The following is a 23,877-nucleotide window of genomic DNA, read 5'->3' as shown; positions in this document are numbered from 1 at the left end:
CGGACCTGGTGGCCACGGCAACTGCTGGAAAATCCACCGTTTTTTACCCTAAGTCACATCTCTGCAGAAAAAGACACCGTCTTTTCAGCCTCAGTCCTTTCGTCCCTATAAGATCATATCTGCCCAGGGATAGAGGAAAGGGAAGAAGACTGCAGCAGGCAGCCCATTCCCAGGAACAGAAGCGTTCCACCGCTTCTGACAAGTTCTCAGCATGGCGCTGAGACCGTACAGGACCCCTGGATCCTACAAGTAGTATCCCAGGGGTACAGATTGGAATGTCGAGACGTTTCCCCTTCGCAGGCTCCTGAAGTCTGCTTTACCAAGGTCTCCCTCCGACAAGGAGGCAGTATGGGAAAAAATTCACAAGCTGTATTCCCAGCAGGTGATAATTAAATTACCCCTCCTACTACAAGAAAAGGGGTATTATTCCACACTATATTGTGGTACTGAAGCCAGAAGGCTAGGTGAGACTTATTCTAAAAAAATTTTTTTTGAACACTTACAAAGGTTCAAATCAAGATGGAGTCACTCAGAGCAGTGATAACGAACCAGGAAGAAGGGGACTATATAGTGTCCCGGGACATCAGGGATGCTTACCTCTATGTCCCAAATTTGCCCTTCTCACTAAGGGTACCTCAGGTTCGTGGTGCAGAACTGTCACTATCAGTTTCAGACGCTGCCGTTTGGATTGTCCACGGCACCCCGGGTCTTTACCAAGGTAATGGCCGAAATGATGATTCTTCTTCGAAGAAAAGGCGTCTTAATTATCCCTTACTTGGACGATCTCCTGATAAGGGCATAGTCCAGGGAACAGTTGGAGGTCGGAGTAGCACTATCTCGGATACTGCTACAACAGCACGGGTGGATTCTAAATATTCCAAAATCGCAGCTGATCCCGACGACACGTCTGCTGTGCCTAGGGATGATTCTGGACACAGTCCAGAAAAAGGTGTTTCTCCCGGAAGAGAAAGCCAGGGAGTTATCCGAGCTAGTCAGGAACCTCCTAAAAACAGTGCATCATTGCACAAGGGTCCTGGTAAAAAATGGTGGCTTCCTACGAAGCAATTCCATTCGGCAGATTTCACGCAAGAACTTTTCAGTGGGATCTGCTGGACAAATGGTCCGGATCGCATCTTCAGATGCATCAGCGGATAACCCTATATCCAAGGACAAGGGTGTCTCTCCTGTGGTGGTTATAGAGTGCTCATCTTCTAGAGGGCCGCAGATTCGGCATTCAGGATTGGATGCTGGTGACCACGGAGCCCAGCCCGAGAGGCTGGGGAGCAGTCACACAAGGAAAAAATTTCCAGGGAGTGTGATCAAGTCTGGAGACTTTTCTCCACATAAATATACTGGAGCTAAGGGTAAATTTATAATGCTCTAAGCTTAGCAAGACCTCTGCTTCAAGGTCAGCCGGTATTGATCCAGTGGGAAAAACATCACGGCAGTCGCCCACGTAAACAGACAGGGCGACACAAGAAGCAGGAGGGCAATGGCAAAAACTGCAAGGACTTTTCGCTGGGCGGAAAATCATGTGATAGCACTGTCAGCAGTGTTTCATCCCGGGAATGGAAACTGGGAAGCAGACTTCCTCAGCAGGCACGACCTCCACCCGGGAGAGTGGAAACTTCATCGGGAAGTTTTTTCCACATGATTGTAAACCGTTGGGAAATACCAAAGGTGGACATGATGGCGTCCCGTCTGAACAAAAAACGGGACAGGTATTGCGCCAGGTCAAGAGACCCTCAGGCAATAGCTGTGGACGTTCTGGTAACACCGTGGGTGTACCAGTCGGTGTATGTGTTCCCTCCTCTGCTTCTCATACCTAAGGTGCTGAGAATTATAAGACGTAGAGGAGTAAGAACTATACTCATGGCTCCGGATTGGCCAAGAAGGACTTGGTACCCGGAACTTCAAGAGATGCTTACAGAGGTCTTATGGCCTCTGCCGCTAAGAAGGGACTTGCTTCAGCAAGTACCATGTCTGTTCCAAGACTTACCGCAGCTGCGTTTGTCGGCATGGCGGTGGAAAGCCGGATCCTAAGGGAAAAAGGCATTCCGGAAGAGGTCATTCCTACCCTGGTCAAAGCCAGAAAGGAGGTGACCGCACAACATTATCACCACATGTGGCGAAAATATGTTGCGTGGTGTGAGGCCAGGAAGGCCCCACAAAGAAATTTCAACTCGGTCGTTTCCTGCATTTCCTGCAAACAGGAGTGTCTATGGGCCTCAAATTGGGGTCCATTAAGGTTCAAATTTCGGCCCTGTCGATTTTCTTCCAGAAAGAATTGGCTTCAGTTCCTGAAGTCCAGAAGTTTGTCAAGGGAGTATTGCATATACAACCCCCTTTTGTGCCTCCAGTGGCACTGTGGGATCTCAACGTAGTTCTGGGATTCCTCAAATCACATTGGTTTAAAACCAGTCAAATCTGTGGATTTGAAGCATCTCACATGAAAAGTGACCATGCTCTTGGCCCTGGCCTGGACCAGGCGAGTGTCAAATTGGTGGTTTTTTCTCAAAAAAGCCCATATCTGTTTGTCCATTCGGACAGGGCAGAGCTGCGGACTCGTCCCCAGTTCTCTCCCTAAGGTGGTGTCAGTGTTTCACCTGAACCAGCTTATTGTGGTGCCTTGCACCTACTAGGGACTTGGAGGACTCCAAGTTGCTAGATGTTGTCAGGGCCCTGAAAATATGTTCCAGGACGGCTGGAGTCAGGAAAACTGACTTGCTGTTATCCTGTATGCACCCAACAAACTGGGTGCTCTTGCTTCTAAGCAGACTATTGCTAGTTGGATGTGTAATACAATTCAGCTTGCACATTCTGTGGCAGGTCTGCCACAGCCAAAATATGTAAATGCCCATTCCACAAGGAAGGTGGGCTCATCTTGGGCGGCTGCCCGAGGGGTCTCGGCTTTACAACTTTGCCGAGCAGCTACTTGGTCAGGGGCAAACACGTTTGCTAAATTCTACAAATTTGATACCCTGGCTAAGGAGGACCTGGAGTTCTCTCATTCGGTGCTGCAGAGTCATCCGCACTCTCCCGCCCGTTTGGGAGCTTTGGTATAATCCCCATGGTCCTTTCAGGAACCCCAGCATCCACTAGGACGATAGAGAAAATAAGAATTTACTTACCGATAATTCTATTTCTCGGAGTCCGTAGTGGATGCTGGGCGCCCATCCCAAGTGCGGATTATCTGCAATACTTGTACATAGTTACAAAAATCGGGTTATTATTGCTGTGAGCCATCTTTTCAGAGGCTCCGCTGTTATCATACTGTTAACTGGGTTTAGATCACAAGTTGTACGGTGTGATTGGTGTGGCTGGTATGAGTCTTACCCGGGATTCAAAATTCCTCCCTTATTGTGTACGCTCGTCCGGGCACAGTACCTAACTGGCTTGGAGGAGGGTCATAGGGGGAGGAGCCAGTGCACACCACCTGATCGGAAAGCTTTACTTTTGTGCCCTGTCTCCTGCGGAGCCGCTATTCCCCATGGTCCTTTCAGGAACCCCAGCATCCACTACGGACTCCGAGAAATAGAATTATCGGTAAGTAAATTCTTATTTTTTATGCACGCTTGCGGCACGCACTAACCCTGTTTCCCCGTCGGGGGGGGGGGAGGGAGCGCCATAGGAAACTTTTGCCCTGGTCGCCCCAAGGTCTAGAACCGGCCCTGTATAAAATTAACTCTAATTGGTTGTTTGAGGTTCAGTGATGGTCTATAAACTACAGTATATCCGTAACAACAGTGATTGACATTCACAGCAGCTATTTTCCTCCAAATACTGTACATGATTCTTGTGTAGACAGACAGAAAGTAACTGTTTCCACATGAAATGTATAATGCTCATTTAGTAGTGGACCCAGTTGATCTCCAAACGTGTACACAGGAATACAAGCATATGTAATACAGTAAGTGTATCTATAGTCATATGTTGAGTCAGAAGTGCATCATGAAGGCTTCAGAACCATGTCTGTATAACACGAAAACATAGAGATGTGTCTTGACAGTGTTAATAATAAATGTAAAATCACATTACACTATTCATACATAATATAATTTCAAAGCAGACTGGGGATTCAAGATGTGCCGTTCAAGCACTTTTAAATAAGCACAAAGAAACGGGCAACGATGAGGACCATAGACGAACACAGTAGTCGGCCAAGGAAACTTAGTGCATCAGATGAAAGATACATCATGTTTACTTTTCTTCGAAATTAAAAGATGTCCAGCAGTACCATCAGCTCAGAACCTGCAGAAACAAGTGAGACCCAGGTACACCCATCTACTGTTCAGAGAAATCTGCCAGAAGTGGTCTTCATTGAAGAATTGTGCCCAAAAAGCCATACCGTTGACAGGTAAACAAGGCCAAGCAACTCTATTATGCACAAAAAAATAGGACCTGGGGTGCAGAAAAATGGCAGCAGGTGCTCTGGACTGATTAGTCAAAATTTGAAATATTTAGCTGTGTCTGCAGGCAACAGCGAAGCATGGTGGAGGTTCCTTGTAAATTTGGCACAGCATTTCAGCAAATGAAGTTAGGGATATGGGCAGGCTTAATGGTGTCCTCAATGCTGAGAGATAAAGGCAGGTATTTATCCATTATGCTTTACCATCAGGGAGCCGTCAGATTGGCTAAAACTTTATTCTGCAACAGGACAACGACTCCAAACATAAAGCCAATGTTCCTCAGCCTAAAGAAAGACCAGGTGTCCTGGAAGTAATGATATGGACCCTACAGAGCCCTGACCTCAACGTCATTGAGTCTGTCTGGGATAACATGAAGAGACAGAAGGATTTCAGCAAGTCTACTTCCACAGAAGATCTGTGGTTAGTTCTCCAAGATGTTTGGAACAACCTCCCTGCTGAGTTCCTTCAAAAACTGTCTGCAAGTGTACCTGGAAGAATTGATGCTGTTTTAAGGCAAAGGGTCGTCACACCAAATATTGATTTGATTTAGATTTATCTTCTGTTTATTCACTTTGCATTTTGTTAATTGACACAAATAAACTATTAACACGTCTATTTTTTTAAAGCATTCTAAAGGTGTGTACATACGGTGTGATATTACCTTGTGATTTTGACTATATAGTCAAAATTGCGAGGAAGGTTAGTGCATATCGCAAGGTGTTAGCCGATTCGATCCTGACGCACACTCTTGCGGGGTCGGTATCGCAAGGTTAGATAGACTGTGCAGGCATGTAAATTTGGACTGTCTAGTACAAAATATAGTCAAAATCGGCCATAGCCAAAATCGGCAGCACACAGTCATAGGGTTTTACAAATCTCTTCTTTCTCCATTGTTCATTAATTACTTGCAGCAAGATGAGGATTTTTTTTTTTTGGTATTCAGTTTATATTATTATTATTTTTTTTAAATTATTATTATTATTTTTAATACATGCAGTCTGTACACTTCTGTGTATAGCACCAGTAATTAAATATTTGTCTTCCTATGCCAACAGACATGTATGATCAAGTTCTGAAATTTGGAGCGTACATTGTGGATGGCTTGCGTGAATACCAGCAGCCTGTGTTGGTGTATATACCACCTCAAGCTGAACTGAGAGGAGGATCATGGGTAGTAATAGATCCTACAATCAATCCGAGGCACATGGAGATGTATGCTGACAAAGAGAGCAGGTAACGGATGTCTATATTCCCTGCATCTATAGCATTTGCAAAATACCCTTACTTTATATAACAGTTTCTCAGTCCAAATTCCTACCTCCAAATCATCTCATATTTATTTATAAAGAAAGTATCTTGTATAGTTTGTTTAACTATGGGATATCATTAAAAAGCCATGTCGGTTAGCAATATCTGCTTACTACCTGGATTTTGCTACAGTTGGCCTAAAGAGACATTGTTTTGCAGTTTTCACAATACTGAAGAGGTTTTCCAGAATGACAAAATAATGTTATTGTCTTAATAAGCAACATAGTAATAGTGATGTATATAAATCATATTGTAATAGGGAACTTCCAATCACAGGACTGTAGTCCTCTCTACTAACAAGCATAGCAATATTTTGCAAACTACAGCTGTAGGAAAAGGCTCACACAAATAATAAAGGTAATCAAAATAAAACAAATACTAGTTGAGTCTCTCCCATATCCAAATATACAATATCCCAAATTATCTGAAATCCAACATTTTTTGAGTACTACTGAGATAGTGACACCTTTTGCATTGTGATGGTTCAAAACTTCGCTTGATGCATCTTCCCTCATCTTCTCTCTTCCCTCATGTGCTTATCCTTTTCTTACTCTAATAATATTCAGCTGCACCAAATCCAGCAGTCTTCTGCCACCTGATACTTATTCCAGTGTCATCTGCTGATGTAACTATGTTTATTTACCCTGTACTTGTCCTATACTGTCGTCAACTGTAAGTTGCTGTTTTCCTGCTTGATTATTTGTTTATGTACTCTGTAATTGGGCGCTGCGGAACCCTTGTGGCGCCATATAAAGGATAATAATAATAATAATAATGCATAAAATTATTAGCTATTGTGTATAAGGTGTATATGAAACACAAATGCATTTCGTGTTTAGGCTTAGGTCCCATCCCCAAGATATCTCATTATGGCATGCAGATATTCCAAATATATGGAAAAATCCAAACTGCTTTTCGTCACAAGCATTTTGGATATGGTAGACTCAGCCTATATAACACAATTTTGTTTTAATGACATAATTACTATTATAAATAATTTTACTCTATATGGCCTTTTATAATTAATTTTTTAATGAGACTATTTTGTGCAATACTGTATGTTTGAAAGAAAAGCGAATGTAATATTAGTTAGTAATCACCTGTTTCTTTTGCAGAGGGGGTGTTTTGGAACCAGAGGGAACTGTGGAAATAAAGTTCAGGAGAAAAGATTTGGTAAAGACTATGCGGAGAGTGGATCCAGTTTACATTCGCCTGGCAGAGAGATTAGGTAGGTGTTTCTCTCTAAACAGTTTCAGATATAGGCAGTAGAAGTTATATGTCCTCGTAATAATGTTATAAACTTGTTTATCAGCCATTGTTTGTTCTGTTCTAATGTAGAGCATAGCAAGGATAATACAGTATAGCGGAAATGCAGCAATTGTGGGTGTTCAGCTTCAGAAAAAGACCATTATGTTACTTGTCCTTGTTAGAGTCTGGGGTTATGCAATACTAAAAATCCAAATAAAATTGTAACCTAGCATTACCCTAAACCCTAAATCTGATGTGCCTTTTCTTGGTGCCCTAAAGTAAATCTCACCATGTTAAAGAGAATGGAGAGAAGAGCCAGTATATTATAGTATTCTGTAGTTCGAGCACTGTTTACACAAGGCAGTAGTGATTTGTATGGGCTATTCGCCACCCTTTCATACTATTTTTCATATACAGTAGGTCTGAGGCTGGGTACAACAGCCCACATAACCAATGAAGACTGCTCCTCTCATTTGTCCATGGGAATCAGCCTGGACATTCACTTTTAATTCCAGTAGCAAGGGATGTTTTTGCTCCCGGTACACATGTGAACAAGAAACCAGAGTACCAGTCCTTTCTCCTGCAGGGTCCACAGGGTATCCACAGGATACATTAAGATATTGTGGAGCGACAGTGGATTTGCACCAAACGGTCAAAGCTTTTTGGCCTCCCAGCATGCAACGGACGCGTCCATATATCCCGCCTCCTGGCTCAGGCAAATTAGTTTTTTGTTTGGTGCGGCAAGAGCCGGACCATGGTCATTGGGTTGCTGTTTTTTAGCAGCCATAAGTTTACGTATTTTATTTTTATAGCCTTACTATTTTTTCTGAGTGATCTTTCTAAAAAGCGTCCTATACATACTGTGATCGGACGGTCTCGTCCCCAGTACACAGAATGGATGCTTAGGTCACACGGGACCTGACCACATAGGGGATTCCCGCTTATCGTCAGTAACCGCCTGTTACTGACTCCACCCACTGCGCTGTGGGCGGGTTTATACTGCCACCACCAAACTCCCTACCTGCCGTGGCGTTTGGAACCACGGTTCTGCTCTGTATGTGCCGACACACTGCGTTACCACACCTGTGCGGTGTTGACGAATCCCCACTAGTCCTCTACCGGTAGCTGGCGGAAGGTGGAACTTGGAGACGCTGATTCACCCTAGACAGCCGGTGAACGGGGCTATGTTTTGCATAGGCCTGCAGGTCACAAGATGACGCAATCTTCTTGAGGCAGATGATGTTTTAATGCCAACAAATAGTTCTAAAGAGAACTCTTCCCTATTGCTAGGGGAAACCGCATACACCAAGATGTTCACAGCAGAAAGTAGTTGGTATAATACACTCTGGAGGCACGCAGGCCTCCTTTTTATGTCAATTTTCGACACAGTACCACAGGGGGTCATGTCCCCCCTGAGTAATTTCCATCCAATCAGTAAATCTTACAAAATACAAATAAATAAATAAAACAATTTCCTCCTTCCTGGCACACACAAAGTTTTGTAGAATTTAAACTCCAATTCCTACCACCTGGGAGTTTACACTTCGCCATTGATAAATTTATCACATAGCTTCAAAATACAAATGTTTCTGTCTCATTCACATCTCCATGCAAACCCAGTGTTTGGGTTTACAACAGGAAAGACTGCAACACAACAAACAGTCTTCCTTCCATCTTCGTTTGCATTTCAAAGAGGTTTGGCCACCAAGAGGCCGGCTAATTGACACTTACTTGTACATAGCAAGTCTGGAGCTAGGACAATTACCATACGACTTCCTATGCAAAAAGTGTCTCACAAACTATTTTCAAGGCCTTTTTAGAAACAAAATACCTTGTACTTTCCTCATAAGTGCCGTGTCCATCCGTTCATCATTCTCCAACTGCGCACTGCGCAGCGATATAACATATGACACATTATTAAACATATTTTAAATACCCGGTGCCTAGCACTCACAATACATTTAAAGATGGTGACTAGCGCCAGTGCACAGTTTAAAAGTGGCGCCAAGCGCCCATTGTCCTTCTAATGGTGCCGGGCACTAGGGGTTAACCCCTTCAGTGCTGCGGCCGCCATTACACGTGTGGCTGGTTAGTCTCTCCGGCCACACATACCTTAGAAAGAGTCGCTCCCCGCCTGGTCGCGACAACGTTTACCCTTGAGTTCAGTGCTGTTTTGGCGGGCATCTGTGTCCGGATATACTAGCAGGTCCAGCAGACGTTACCAGGCTGTGGCCAGAGCACGGGGAGAGTGTAAGGCTTCGGTTCCACTTAGAGGGGGAACGCAGACACAGCCGTACTGTTTTGGGAGGAGACTACCAAACAGTCGTTGACGCGGCTGCCACCGAGAGTGCACCAGCACTAGGCCTTAGGGATCATAGGCTCCAGGGGGTAGTATGAGGCCGCAATCCCTAGGGTTGATGTCAGCAGTGGGGAGTCAGATGCTCCCCTGGTTACCCCTCCCCCCGCTTCATGACCAGCTTCCTCCAAATCTCCCGCCATGAACTGTTTTCCCGCTTCCGTCTGAGGTGCTGTGTACTAAGGGGACCCAGTCGCAGCATAGGCGTCTGTGTTCACTATAGGTTCACGGAGCGATTGTGTACAATAGTAGCGTCTGGATCCACTCAGCGTTCGCAAACGTATTGATCGGTCCTGGAAACGGGGTGAGTCTCCCTGTATCCCACTCTACTGAGCCAGGTAATACAGCACTAAGGGGGTCATTCCGAGTTGTTCGCTCGTTGCCGATTTTCGCTATACTGCGATTAGTCGCTTACTGCGCATGCGCAAGGTTCGCAGAGCGCATGCGCTTAGTTATTTTACACAAAAGTTAGGTATTTTACTCACGGCATAACAAAGCTTTTTCATCGCTGTGCTGATCGTAGTGTGATTGACAGGAAGTGGGTATTTCTGGGCGGAAACTGGCCATTTTATGGGAGTGTGCGGAAAAACGCAGGCGTTCAAGTTGCAAAACGCAGGAGTAGCTGGAGAAACGGGGGAGTGGTTGGGCAAACGCTGGGTGTGTTTGTGACGTCAAACCAGGAACGAAAAGGACTGAGCTGGTCGCAATGGCTGAGTAAGTCTGGAGCTACTCAGAAACTGCTAAGAAATTTCTATTCGCAATTCTGCTAATCTTTCGTTCGCAATTCTGCTAAGCTTAGATACACTCCCAGAGGGCGGCGGCTTAGCGTGTGCAATGCTGCTAAAAGCAGCTAGCGCGCGAACAACTCGGAATCACCCCCTAAGTCTATATCTACCTTTGAGTACGAATAGTTAGATAAAGTGCCTGATGCATATGAGTCTGATAACTATTGCTGTGGTCTTCTTTTGCTGTGCACCTGAATACGTTTAAAACTCCTATATAAGGTAATACAGTAATATGTTTCTTCTACTTACTTGACATGTGTTTGTAGTTGATTATGTGCTCATGTTGCTTATTATGCTAATGTATAACCTGTGACTGACTGCTAGAGTGATTGCTGACTTTACTATAAAATTCCTTCAGTTTATTTGTGTATTCCGATCCTCAATTCTGGTGCAAAGCAGGGTAGGGTTGGATTGTATCTCACTTTAACAAATTTTAAAGTGATTACAGTCACAAATTGTGTAATAACACTGTAAAGGTGTGTGATTTATTTATCATGTCTAAGAGTGGCAAGGACTGGTTCAATGGGATAATGTGCAAAATGGTTTAGTTATCCAAAGCCTCTTAAGTAACCGAGGCAGACACAGGTTCTAGTTGAACCTTCATGGGCTATTTTGCACAGACATTATCCAATGTAGCTGAGGAGATAATGCCAGCCCATATACCACCGATGGGTTATCCTATTAACCCTTACATGCATTCTTCATTCTGAGGTTATCCACCTAGGGAACGGCAGACTCTTAATAAATGCAGGCTAAAAGGCCTGTGGTAAGTAAATCACATAGGCATGATACAACATCTTCACAGTTTACACATGTTTAGCTGAGGACTTATTGCACTTCAGAAGGTCAGCTCAGTGGACATACCTGAGCCAATTAGTGCTATGTACGCCATTCTATCCTCAGAAGCAGCAGAGCCTATGGAAATGGAATTCCAATTATCCTCATCCAGCTGGGGACTGTTTAAAAAAGAAGGGTGGCTCCCAAAGTAGATTTGCAAATCTTTGAATGGTGCAAAAATGTTAATTTTTTTTTTTTTTCAACATTAATGATGTCATGGATAGGAGACTCGATGGTTTTCTAAAGACCATTTTTTCTTTTTGTCTATGACAATCATTAGACCAGCCTTGGCTTTAGCTCAGATAGCAATAAGCAATGGCAGCCTGGGCTGATGCATTGAAAGGGGATTTTTCAATGGCATATAGAAAGCAAAAATTCTATAATGCATATCAAACAGGCAGCGATAAGCGGACCTGGATATGGGTACTACTGCCTTTCAGATAGCAGCTGCTGCAGCAGCTCGCAGAACGGATCGGCTATGTACATGGTAAGCTGACTCAGAGTCCAGGAAGGCTATGGAGTCTTATCTTGGTACTGGAAATATTCTTTTGGTAAAGAATTAACAGTATTTGAAATCAGATCAAACCTAGTTTCCAGCTTTCCGGTCCTTTCGGAATCATGGAAAAGGAAAAGGTAAAAGGCAAACAGTCTCAATTCAACAAGTCTGGTAGGACTAAAAGGTATTGGGCTACTAGAAGACCGTGTTTCAAATCTGAAGATAAGCCATCAGCCTGATGATGAGGGCTTCCACCTGGGGCGACACAGTGTGGGAGGCTGATTTCTTCAGTTTGCACAGAGCTGGTAGCAATCTACTACAGATGTCTGGGTGCAAAAAGCGGTATCTCACGGTATGATCTATATCCACACCACATTGGACATGCCCAATCCTATCTGATCTTGGAAGCTATGCAGTGTTGTTCCTGGTTAGTACTTGGTTGGTAATACCAAGTGCTATAGGGGTTTTCAGAAACATCCTTATTAAAATTGTACCAGCCCGTCTTCAGTGGAAATGAAGGCGAGTGCTTTGTAAGAGGCAGTTCAGGTGCTTCAGTCAGGAGTGATAATCAGTTCCTCCTGCACAATAAGGACAAGGTTTGATTCCAACCTGGTTCTAGTCCAGAAGCCAAATGGGTAATTCTGGCCCATACTCAAAATGAAATCACTGACCAAGTACTTTTGGGTACCTCAGGTGTCATATGGATACTTTACGCTCCATTATTTCAGCCATAGAGCAGGATGGTTAGGGCATTCCGGAATATTCAGCATGCCTATCCACATGTTCCTATAGCACTGTTCCATCAGCGCTATGTTAGGTTGCTATCCTCCAGCCTCTATTTCAGTCTCTACCATTTGGGCTGACCACAGCTCACATAGTATTCACCAAAATTATGGTAGTGATGGCATCTTACCTCTGTCAACAAGAGATAAGTATTTTATAAAAACCCATACCTCGACGACTTAATATTCCTGGCACAGTCTTAGGAATTGTTCACTGTCATCTGTAATAGAGCTTGTTACAGAGATTTGGTTGGCTTATAAATTGGGCAACGTCGTTCTGATTTCGTCACATTGAATGACTTATTTGGGGCTGTGATGGAGTTGGGTATACAGAGAGTAATTGACCTCTGAAAAAAATATCCAAAATTCACTTAAGGATTCAGGAGTTGCTACACAGTCAAACGGTATACATTTACGCAGTAAGGCGTATGATGGGTTTGATTGTGTAGACAATGGACATGATGGAGTATACTTCCATTAGATAAATCTGCATTGTCTGATCATTTCCTAGTAGCAAGGTTTTTTATCAGACAATAAAAGCGCAGATTACGGTCTTCATCTGGAAGTTAGGAGGTCAATAGCTGGATAGTTATTGGACAACCTATCCTGGTCAAAGGAAGGCTCCTTTTAATATCAGATGGCAACTCTGACAGTGCATGCCAGCCTGCGGGGCTGGGGTGTAGTGTCAGGAAGGAGTTGCTTCCAGGGGCAGTGGACCAAGGAAGAAATGTTGCCTGCTAATAAATATATTGGAACCTCTGGCCACATATATTGCATTTATTCAGGCAAAGAATATCCTTCTGATGAATGCAGATCAAATCTGCTCGGACATGCAATGGCAGTGGCGTACCTCAACCATCAGGGAGGATCTCGCAGCCAAAACATAATGAAGAAGGTAAGTCACACTTTAAGGTGGACAGAACTTTGATATCTAGCCTTGTCCGCAGTACTCATTCTGGCAGTCCTAAACTGGGAAGCAGATTTTCTAAGTCAACTCACCTTTCAGGTAAACATATAGACTTACACCCCTATTTCTTAAAAACTCTGATAAATAATGGGTGTTACTGGGGATACATCTCATGCCTTCCTGTCAGAACGCACACGGGTCAAGAACAAATTCCAGAGCGATCTTGTGGATGACTTGTCAACTTTCGTCTGGTTCATGTGTTCCCACCTATCGCCTTGTGATACAAGGTGATACGAAAGGTAAGACAAGGTAAGGGTGCTGTGATACTAATAGCTCCAGCTTGGTCCAGAAGACATTGATACACAGATCTGCAGATGCTCCATTCCTACTCCTTCAGTGGTCAGATCTACTGTCTCAGGGTCCTGGTTATCACAAACACCTGGATGGACTGTCTTTGACGAAATTACTCTCGAAGCCTCCATCCTGAAGGCAAGAGGACACTCACAACAGGACTCTCACAACAGGTAATTATGCTCAGAGCAAGGAAAATTTCCTCAGCTCGCATTTATCGCCAAATATATCAAGCCTATATTCAATGGTATAGGGATCAAAAATTTGACCCTTGGTTTTCAGGGTTCCCAGAGTCCTAGCATTCCTTCAGACAGGAATGCATAAAGGTTATGGCTGACTTCCTTCAGAGTACAAGTGTCAGCATTGACTGTATGGTTCCAAAAAGAAAATGGTTAGCCTACAGGACGTGCGCACTTTCCAAGGAATGCAACACATTCAACCTTTTGTTTTTCCTACAGTGCCTTGGGATTTAGGTTAGTCCTAAAGGCCCTTTAGGTTGTCCCGTTTGAATCACTTGAAAGATTGGATCTTAAATGGTTGACAGCTAAAGTTCTCTTTCTACTGACTTTTTGCTTCAGTTAGAAGAATTTCAGATTTAGGGGCATTGTTATGCCATCCTCCATTTCTGATTTTTTTTTAGCCAGATAGAGCAGTTCTTCGAACCAAATCTGGGTATCTTCCTAAGGTGGTTTCTAAATTCCATCTTAATGAAGAAAATGTAGTCTCGGTCTTCTAGGGGCTAGACTTTGTTGCGGGAGAGGCAGCGTTGGACATAGTCCATGCCTTAAGGATTTACGTGGCTCATTCCAGTGCCATCAGAAAGACGGATACTCTCTTCATTAGCTATGAATTTCACAAGATAGGATGGCCTGCGGATAAGCAGACAAGTGGCTACGGATAAAATTTCAGAAACATATTCCCCAGTTGATCTCTCTGTTTCCGGCTAATGTCTCTGCTCATTCTACTTGTAAAGTAGGTCATTATGGACAGCACAATGTGTTGTTTCAGCAGAATAGATATGTTAGGTAGACACATGTTCTCCATTTACACATTCATTACACATTATACCTTGATACCTTTGCCTCTCAGGACGCTGAATTCGGGCGAAGGATTTTCCTGTCTAATCAGGAGCGTCCCCACCACTAAATTGCTTTGGGACATCCCAGTGTATCATGTGGATACCCTGTGGACCCTGCAGGAGAAATATACGTTATGGTAAGAATTTACCCTTGATAACAGTATTTCTCCCAAGTCCACAGGTTCCACAGGGATCCTACCTTGACGCACCTGATTTGAGGACCATCTTGCTCATTAACCTATTCCATCTTGCACAAAAGGGTGTGCATGTGTGTTCTTTTATTTAGATTAGAGCTCTACATAATGCTGCTGCCTTGAGCTTTCGAAAACAACTGATTTGCCTGAGCCAGGAGGCAGGATATATGGACGGGCCCGTTGCATGCTGGGAGGCCGAAAAGCTTTGACCGTTTGGTGCAAATCCGCTGTCGCGCCACCATATCCCAATGTATCCTGTGGAAACTGTGGATTTAGGAGAAATACTGTTATCAACGGTAAGTTCTTACCATAACGTATATTTTTGGGCACAGGGCTTGCTAGAGTTTATGCTTGGAGATTTAGCAGCTGATGCAGAGTGATTATATGCCAGTTTCTGTGATTTTTCTATGTGTGTGCTCAGATAAGTGGGCACGTGCAGCTATTCATGATCTGACACACCTACTTGCACCTGAAGAGGTTGTGTTGAGGTATTCTAACAAAGGTCAAGTGTGGGAAGGGTATTTTTTTGCACAGTTGTGCACAGATGCAGACTGGTACTCAGATATGAACCAAACTCCCCTAAAAAACAGGCGCTGATAGACCAATAAATAAATATAAATGTATGTTTCCACTGACATATCTGGTGTGCTGGCTGCACATATATATTAAAGTGCCATATAGGTAAAATGTCAATCAATAGCAGCGATCTAGTATTGTGAGGAGATTATGTACCAGTCAATTCTAGTGTTGCTCAGGTGCTCCTCATACTGAAGAGCATATATTTCTGAGATGTGCAGTCCTGTTTGCCATCCCAGCAGAAAGCAGATACTGTGCTTACTGTATGCAGCTAATGTAATATCCAGTTGGCCAGTCCCTTATTGCTGTTGAATGGATTGGATAGTATGTTGAGAGCAGCAGTGGCGGAACATGTGAGTGGTGGGCCCAGATGCATAAGTATATTTGGGCTCCACTTCAAACCAAGTTCACAATATGCCTCATGGCAACAGGGGACAAGAAGAGGCAGAGGGTGACAGCATAACATAAGGGGAGGCAGAGGTTGACATTGAGAAGCAGATGGTGACAATGGAAGGCAAAGGGAGGCATAGGGTCACAGTGGAAAGCAGGGGGAGGCATATGATGACAGGGAGATGCAATGAGTGACAGGGAGAGCCAGTGGGTAACAGGGGTACAAGCACAATGTCCTGCGCGGTGCGGAGAACAAGGTGCATGTACCTTCAGTGGCGCCGAGAGAGGGGGGGGGGGGGGGGCAGGATACAAATTACCTAAGCCCAGGTCTGATTGATGGTCCCAGTGGGGGCCCAGGTCCCATCTCCCCCTTATCTGGAAGCAGCAGCTGCAGCTTTTCTTCTCAGCTCAGCACACGCTTCTATATTCTGGCCTGCAGTATGGCCAGGGAAGTGCTTAAAAAAAATTCTGGATTTTTTTTTTAAGGGTACATGGCCATGCCTCCTGTGATTAGGCCATGCCCCCTGAAAAGTACCTGGGCCCAGCAAGGCTCTCTACTGCCCTGGCTGGGAGGCCTACCATACTCCTGTGAGTGGGTGCTTCTCGTGCTAGACACGCCCCCAAAGAAGTGTGGCTATGCCCCCAGCATGCTGTTGCCACACCCCCTCCAGGGGAAGCGTGGGACCCAGAAAGTTGTTGTACCGGGGCCCAGGATTTCTCTTTGCAGCCCTGTGTATCTTGCTGGGGGTAGGAACACAGCAGCCTCTCCTCTGTCTGTGACAGGAGCCCCCACCCCTTGTGCTTTCCTCATTTTGGCAACCTGTCAGGCAGATACACCATTTGTGAACTGCCTTTAATTCACAGACAGCAGTGAATCCGTAAAACTGTACAGCTGTCTGTTACTTTGAGGCAGTATGTAGCTGTGATCATCAGCGCTGATAGGTGCTGGGCTCCTCTATTAGTCTGGCACACACAAGGTCAGACCTGCCTCCCTAAGGTAAGGGGCAGATCTCTCAGGCAGTGGGGACCACCCTGCTCTCTGCACTGGGCCATTCATCTGACATTGCTCAAAATGGTCAGCCATAGGTCAGCCAGGGGATAACTCATTGCTGGGCTGGGCAACAGTGGGCCCCTTAGCCCTCAGGGGCCCTGGTGCTGGCAGTGATGTGAGGTCAATGGCTGGGGAGGCATTGACTAATTAACCCCTCCCCCCCCCCCCCCACACACACACACAGATGTCCCAGAAAGCCTGTAAGCACGGTATCTACTGTCTACTCTTTCATCAGTGAACTGCACTTCAGAGGAGAGGCAAACAGGACTGCCGAAACATAATATCTTCAGTATAGGAGCACCGGAATTGTCTGGTAATCAGGTCCTCACAATACTGGGTCTCGTCTATTGATTGACATTTTACCTACAGTATATGCCACTTTAATACATCTCTGCAGCCAGCACATCAGATTTGTCAGTGGAGATATATGTTTAGCAAGAGCCAGGAATCTACTGTGCACACTAAATAATGTATAAATATTACTGCATTTTACATTATCACTGATTTGTATGTAACAGTTTTAGTCCTTTTTTAAAGATGTAAGGCATTAATTAATTACTAATTTTATGTGTTTTTTGATTGTTTGGTTCTGCTATGTCAAGTTCTTCATTTTAAAGAGTGCAGTGCCATCCTCCTTTTTAATGGTACTCAGGTATAAATATACCTGAGAAACTTTTACTTATCTGTACACAAGATGGGGTGGTGTTTCTCCTGTATTCAAGAGGTTTTGGCAGTTTTAGTGATACCCACTTATGAAATAATATGAATGCAGGCTGAGTCTCCTATATCCAAAATGTTTGGCACCTGAAGTATTTTGGATATCAGAGTAATCTATATTTTGGAATATTTGCATACCATAATGAGATTTCTTGGGGATGTGACCCAAGTCTACACACATTTATGTTTCATATACAATGTATACCCATAGCCTGAAGCAGTGGCAGAACTTGTGAGTGGTGGGCCCAGGGGCACAAATATGCTCTGGGTTCCCTTCCTCCACCTTACCCCAAGTTCATAATATGCCACCATATGGCAGTGGATGACAAATGCACACAGTCCTGCACTGTGCGGAGAATGGAGATATATACTTTGGTGGGAACAGGAACACAGCGACTGTCTGTACTTTCCTCAGCTTGGAACTCTGTGAGCCAGGCTCTGGCATCGCCAGTTATATCAGCCATGAGTTGCCTCTAAATCACAGATGGGCAGTACACGACAATACGCATCAGTCTGGCTCAGATGCCTGGCAGATGATACACACAAGGTTAGCCCGAACGCCCTAAGATAATGGGCAGGTTCCTCAGGTGGTGGGGCCCACCCTGCTCTCATTGAGCAACAGTGAGCCTCTGTGCAGTGCACCTGCTCTCACCAATGATAGTTCCGCCATTGGCCTGAAGATTTAAGAATTTTATACAATATTTTTTTTAGAACTTTATGCATGTGTTAAAGGTAAATTACATTGGGGTCCAGCCTTAGATACTCTGCAGGGAAAGGTGGGCACCCGGGGGCCATGTTCCTAATCTGATTTGTGGTTGTCTTGGGAGTTTTGACTGTTCTGAAATGGTTTCTGCAAATTGGCTTGCTGATTTTTCCATTTCTGATAGTCCCTTTTAAGATGACCTTTTTTTATTGCAGGCAGTAAGGATACCCTTTGGTTTTCTTGGGACGTCTACGTCTAATCGTTCCCTGTCCTAATGTGTCTGCATCATCATAGTCATCCAAGTTTATTAGGGACATTTGTTCTTGAATTTGGTCTACCTGTTCTAACTCTTTCTCATATTGAAGTAATTCACCAGTTTCAATCCACAAATCAAGACTCTGTTCCAGTTTATTATCCTTCACATATCTCCCATAGGTTACTCCGATCTGCTTCAACTTATCCGGGTCCAGTGTGCCATCAATGGACAACCCTGCCCGTTGACACAACTGCTTCATACCCTTCAAGCATTGCTCACCATGTACACTTTTCATAATGTCCATGGCACTCCGAGGTGCTTCATCCGAAGGATAACTATTTATATTTCCCATACTTATAACTTTTATAAGTATTCAGAATCCGGGAAATATCAGTAATCTGGATCTAACGGATCCCCTGAGATATAACTGTGAGGAAAATTGCCTGGAACAGAGGTGATCTCTTTATCTATGTCACTATCCTTTGGAATGAAATTACATCCCATCAATATGAGCACATCATCTGGGTTTTCTCTATTTTCCCAAACCCCTTCTTCTGCAGTGTACACTATTGCTTTTAAAATAAATGGATGTCCCTCTCCTAACCTATGTATGATAGTTATGCAGACACAATCCTGACAGGAAATTTAACTTGCATTTACTACACGCACCTGTCTTTGTTCACGGGCCACAGAGAAAAAGTTTTAAATGATTTCCGTTCCTCTTTTTTTCTCTCAACTCTGTACGCTATAATTTTGAAAGCGACAGGAAGGGCTTAGTAACTTATGCAAGTTAAATGTTTTTTTGGCAATGATATTCTACTGTAACTAGAACTTAGACTCTTATGTTATGTACAATATACTGTTCTGAGTTTGCCAATTCAGATAATACATCTGTCCAATCCCTTCGAATGTCTCTCACTCTGTTATTTGAGGTCCACACACCAAGTTCACAGGTCCCAGAAGTTGCTACCGCCAGTGAAGGCAGCTGCAGCAACGTCCAGTTTATCAACCCGTCAGTTGATTATATGTGGACACACTCTATATACACAGAGCACATTCATTGATTCTTACGCCTTTGTAACACATATAAGTACATATAAGCACGAGAATAGAAGGAAAATAAAAAAAAATCAACCTGATTAGTGAGTGATCGTTGTGCACAATCACCGATCCCTGTCTGGCAACGGAACAGATGGATAGTTAAAGGAATGACAGTCTGGAGATAAAATATACACCATAAAAAAAGAGAAGAAAGGCAGCGCTACCAAATAAATATAAAATGGATTGTCTGTAAGGTGTACACAATTTAATAAGTATAAACTACACACATAATAATTAAAAACTTTAAAAAGGACTGAAAATCACCCCAAATTTTATCTGTGCAAAATTTTGCCACTGTGGGCTGGACCACTTAAAATTGCAACGGACAGTTCTTACTCCTATGGAGCTGACGGCTCAGTCCCATGTACCATAGATCTGACCATAACATCTGCTGGAGGATACTTCCAAATGGAAAGAAATGGCAGTCAAAGTCCTCACCAAAGCTGCGGTTGTCTTTATTGCTTGGGTCTGTAGTCGGCACGTGTTAGGAGAAGTCCATGAAGTTAAGTCCAGTCCAAAGAAGTGCCCGGCATGCACAGTGGGTAAAAAGTCCTATAAACTGGGGTATAAGAGGGCCCACTGACGCGTTTCGCTGCTGAGCTGTGCAGCTTTTTCAAGGTCACCTTGAAAAAGCTGCACAGCTCGGCAGCGAAACGCGTCGGGTAAAAAAAAACAATAAAGACAACCGCAGCTTTGGTGAGGACTTTGATTGCCATTTCTTTCCATTTGGAAGTATCCTCCAGCGGATGTTATGGTCAGATCTATGGTACATGGGACTGAGCCGTCAGCTCCATAGGAGTAAGAACTGTCCGTTGCAATTTTAAGTGGTCCAGCCCACAGTGGCAGAATTTTGCACAGATAAAATTTGGGGTGATTTTCAGTCCTTTTTAAAGTTTTAAATGATGTGTGTAGTTTATACTTATTAAATTGTGTACATCTTACAGACAATCCATTTTATATTTATTTGGTAGCGCTGCCTTTCTTCTCTTTTTTTATGGTGTATGTTTATTTATAGGTGTGACTATCCTATTTTACGGCAGCTGCTGATTGGTGAACCAGTCCTGTGTGAGCGCCTGACCTCCAACTTGTTGGTTATTTCTGTTTTGGAGATAAAATATCTCTACGTACCATGTGCATGGTTTTTGTGAGTCTCAGTCCAGGAACCATCCTCCCAGCTGTCCGTTGTTCAACAGGTGATGAGGATCTCGGATTGGAAACCTCCAAATTGTTAAAGGTATCCCCAGTACAGGGCACCCCTCGCTGATCCAAGTTCAAGCACGCACTCAGTCAGTCAGCATCAGGTTCATTCACGGCTGCAGCCAGTGACCAGAAAACAAAGTAACATTTGTAATAACTAGCCACGTGTGTTTAGTAAGAAATAACAGAGCAGATTTTATTTCCTGAAAGCATTATGTTATAAAGAAATACACATTTGCATACAGTGCCGTAATTTCCTTACACAAAGCTTAATCCTATTGGTTAATGACCTCTTTAATTCTATTGGTTAACATACTTTCTAATCCTATTGGTTAATAAACTTCTATCTTATATGTAATATGCTTAGTAACGTCTAAAATTCCTATATGTGCTCTTAAGTGGAATAACTGGGGATTTTTGCTAAGCTTGAGACCTACATATGTCTGGTTATGTTTTCACACCTGCTATACCGCAAACTGACAAATACCCTTTGAAGCTTACATGTCTAGCTGCTGACATTATATTTCTGCTAGGAAATTACCTTAAAATATATCTTAGATAAAGGTCATAACTTCACAATATGGGTTCAAACAAAGTACAATGTCTTCTACTTTTTCCTGTATCAGCACTAAGCTAAAAAAAAAACAATTAGAAACAGATTATCAGATGTCAACTACATATGAAGTCTATGAACAAGTATGGCTTCCATCTTTATCACATGAAACAACCTTCTGAACCATCAGAAAACAAAGGTGTAACTTTTGTATATGGGAAACTCAACCTATGCTTTAAAAACATGAGAAGCAAGCGGGACGTAAGTATATATGACATTACCTGCTGTAAACAAAGTGCAGAAACTATGTGTTGCTTACCTGCACTCATCATGGTAGGTGACGTTTCCCATATATTCACAAAGGCAGCTTTTAATTCTGAACTTATATTATTTGGAGCACAATGCTGGAACTAATGCTGCATCAGTCCCCTAATCTTTAATCCTTTCACACAAAACTGTTTTCAAGACCTTGTGTCCATGAGCTAGCTTTGCTTCAAAACTGAATCCCACTCCAGGAGGTTGGTAGTGAGACCCTGAGGATGCAGACCTGTTGTGTCTATAGCTGTAGCCATTGAGAGCCACTGTAATTCTGGGCTTTTGAGACTGCACAATGCAGTGCTGCTTCCAAATTCATCAGAGCCATTATAGAGCTGCTGAGATAACTTCTACTGCCGTCTTCCTTGTATCACTGCTGTGGGCTCCCCTGATTTTTTGTTAATATTTTTACAAAGTACTGTAGTGTTTCCAATAAGCAATATAAATAATGTCCTCCTCATGTGTTAGAATGGACCCAGGGGTGAATGTATTATACCCACACTTATTGTGCAGGGATAACGATTCCTGCTTTGCCTCGTTACCAAGACGGAGCAAGAAGCAGTAGCATCGAGATGTATTAATATCTCGGATGCCAAAGAGTGGGGGTGAATACTCGCACCTCTGGCGCATCAGCCTAGTGCTGATGTGCTGTCTCTCCCCTTGCCAGCTCCAGTGCGCATGTGTAAGATCTCGCTACTCTTGTGAGATCTCGCATGCAGCCTGGAGCCGACACCCGCCGCAGCCAGGGACAGCTCTGTGCCTGGCTGTGGTGTATGGGAAACGATACCTGCAGCTGATGAAATCGATAGCTGCAGGTGTCGGAACGGTCAGTGCTACGGACCATTAATACATTGCCTGCTATATCAGCGTGCTATCTTCTCTATCTTGTAGATAGCAGCGCCAATATAGATAGGGGCTCATAGCACACTTCTCCTCCTTCATACATGCGGGAGAAGTGATAGCACACATAACGTCTCTGATACCACTTCTCCCACATAGCGAGCCGTCGTACATCTACCCCCCAGTCACACCTCTCCTTTATTGAGCTTTTTCTGCCTATAGCACTCACTGGAGAAGAAGAACTAGTAGCCGTACATGTTGTTACTGCAGCACTGCACTGGGTCTCCTCTTACAGCTGGCCAGCACCAATGAAATGGTAAGGCCCATGCAGTATCAGGAGTAAAATGGCACAAGTGGTGTGTTCACCCCATCTGTGATGATAACTAGTGAATCCATTATCGGTAACATTTATTTATTTATTTATTACCAGTATCTTATATAGCGCAGCATATTCCGATGCTTCATATAGTCGCTTTAAAAAAGAAAGCTTTCAAATAATCTTAACATTAAAAAAACAAAAACATTCTTTAGCTTTGCCTATCAGATATATACAGTATATTGTTTAAATTTATAATCTACCTATACTGTTTGCCTCAGGTTCCTATATATATTTACCTGTTCCATTTTATGATCTTGGTTTTCTGCTCCCTTTTATATCTATCTTTGCTTTTTTATATTCTTCCCTTGTTTTCTTTTGTGCATACAGTATTTTAATTCCTTTAACCGATTTCCTCATTGCTTGCTCATTTCCGGCATCATTGTCTTACTCACCTATACATCACCCTTACATTTTGCCATTTGTCTCTGTGTCCTCATTAATGTTTCAGGCTCTAAAGGCATTCAAAGATTTAAAACAATTAGGATGAAGCCATCTGCTTTTGATTGATAGGAGAGAGGATTAAACGAGCCTTGTGCTATAGATAAACATCTTCTATATGATATCCAAAATTGCTTACCAATTCATTTGTTTTCTCATATTATCAGGCTACTTATTCAGTACAGTTGAATGGAGGAAAGATTGTAGAATACAGGGTAATGCATTTTTTTCAGATTTTTCTTTCTGGCCAATTTAAAATTTGTCAAAGTTGGTCTTATTCTGGATCACTGCCCTTTGATATTTTGCGCACTCCATTTGCCACAAACAAGCCGTGGGGTCGTGGTTCATGCTGACTTCAGCAGAAATGGGGAGAGCTCCATTTATCATACGCTGCCTGCTGAATTTCTATCATTAACCAGGGGTTCACTGCCTCCTTTAACCCCTCAGTCTCTATTACCCTAGGAGATCATCTTCATGAAAGTCAGTGTGAGATTTTGTTTTTCATATATACTTGAGGTTAAATATATAATGTTTATTTGCACAGAAATGGAATATGTGGAATATATATAATATTCTATCTATCTATCTATCTATCTATCTATCTATCTAT

The 23,877-nt window shown here is 43.3% G+C and overlaps 1 protein-coding gene across 1 annotated transcript in view; it reads left to right on the top strand.

Annotated features, from left to right (window-relative positions):
• The window catches only part of ACACA (acetyl-CoA carboxylase alpha), an 848,870-nt gene that overhangs the window by 725,359 nt on the left and 99,634 nt on the right, over positions 1–23,877 (top strand). The window contains exons 46-47 of the mRNA XM_063951842.1: positions 5,465–5,642; positions 6,833–6,945. Of these exons, the coding sequence (XP_063807912.1) occupies positions 5,465–5,642; positions 6,833–6,945 (291 nt within the window). The remainder of the gene's footprint in view (positions 1–5,464; positions 5,643–6,832; positions 6,946–23,877) is intronic.

The sequence above is a fragment of the Pseudophryne corroboree genome, chromosome 2 (assembly GCF_028390025.1).
Source record: "Pseudophryne corroboree isolate aPseCor3 chromosome 2, aPseCor3.hap2, whole genome shotgun sequence".
NCBI lineage: Eukaryota > Metazoa > Chordata > Amphibia > Anura > Myobatrachidae > Pseudophryne > Pseudophryne corroboree.
The sequence above is the reverse complement of the archived record's forward strand: the minus strand, read 5'-3'. Positions and strand labels throughout refer to the sequence as shown.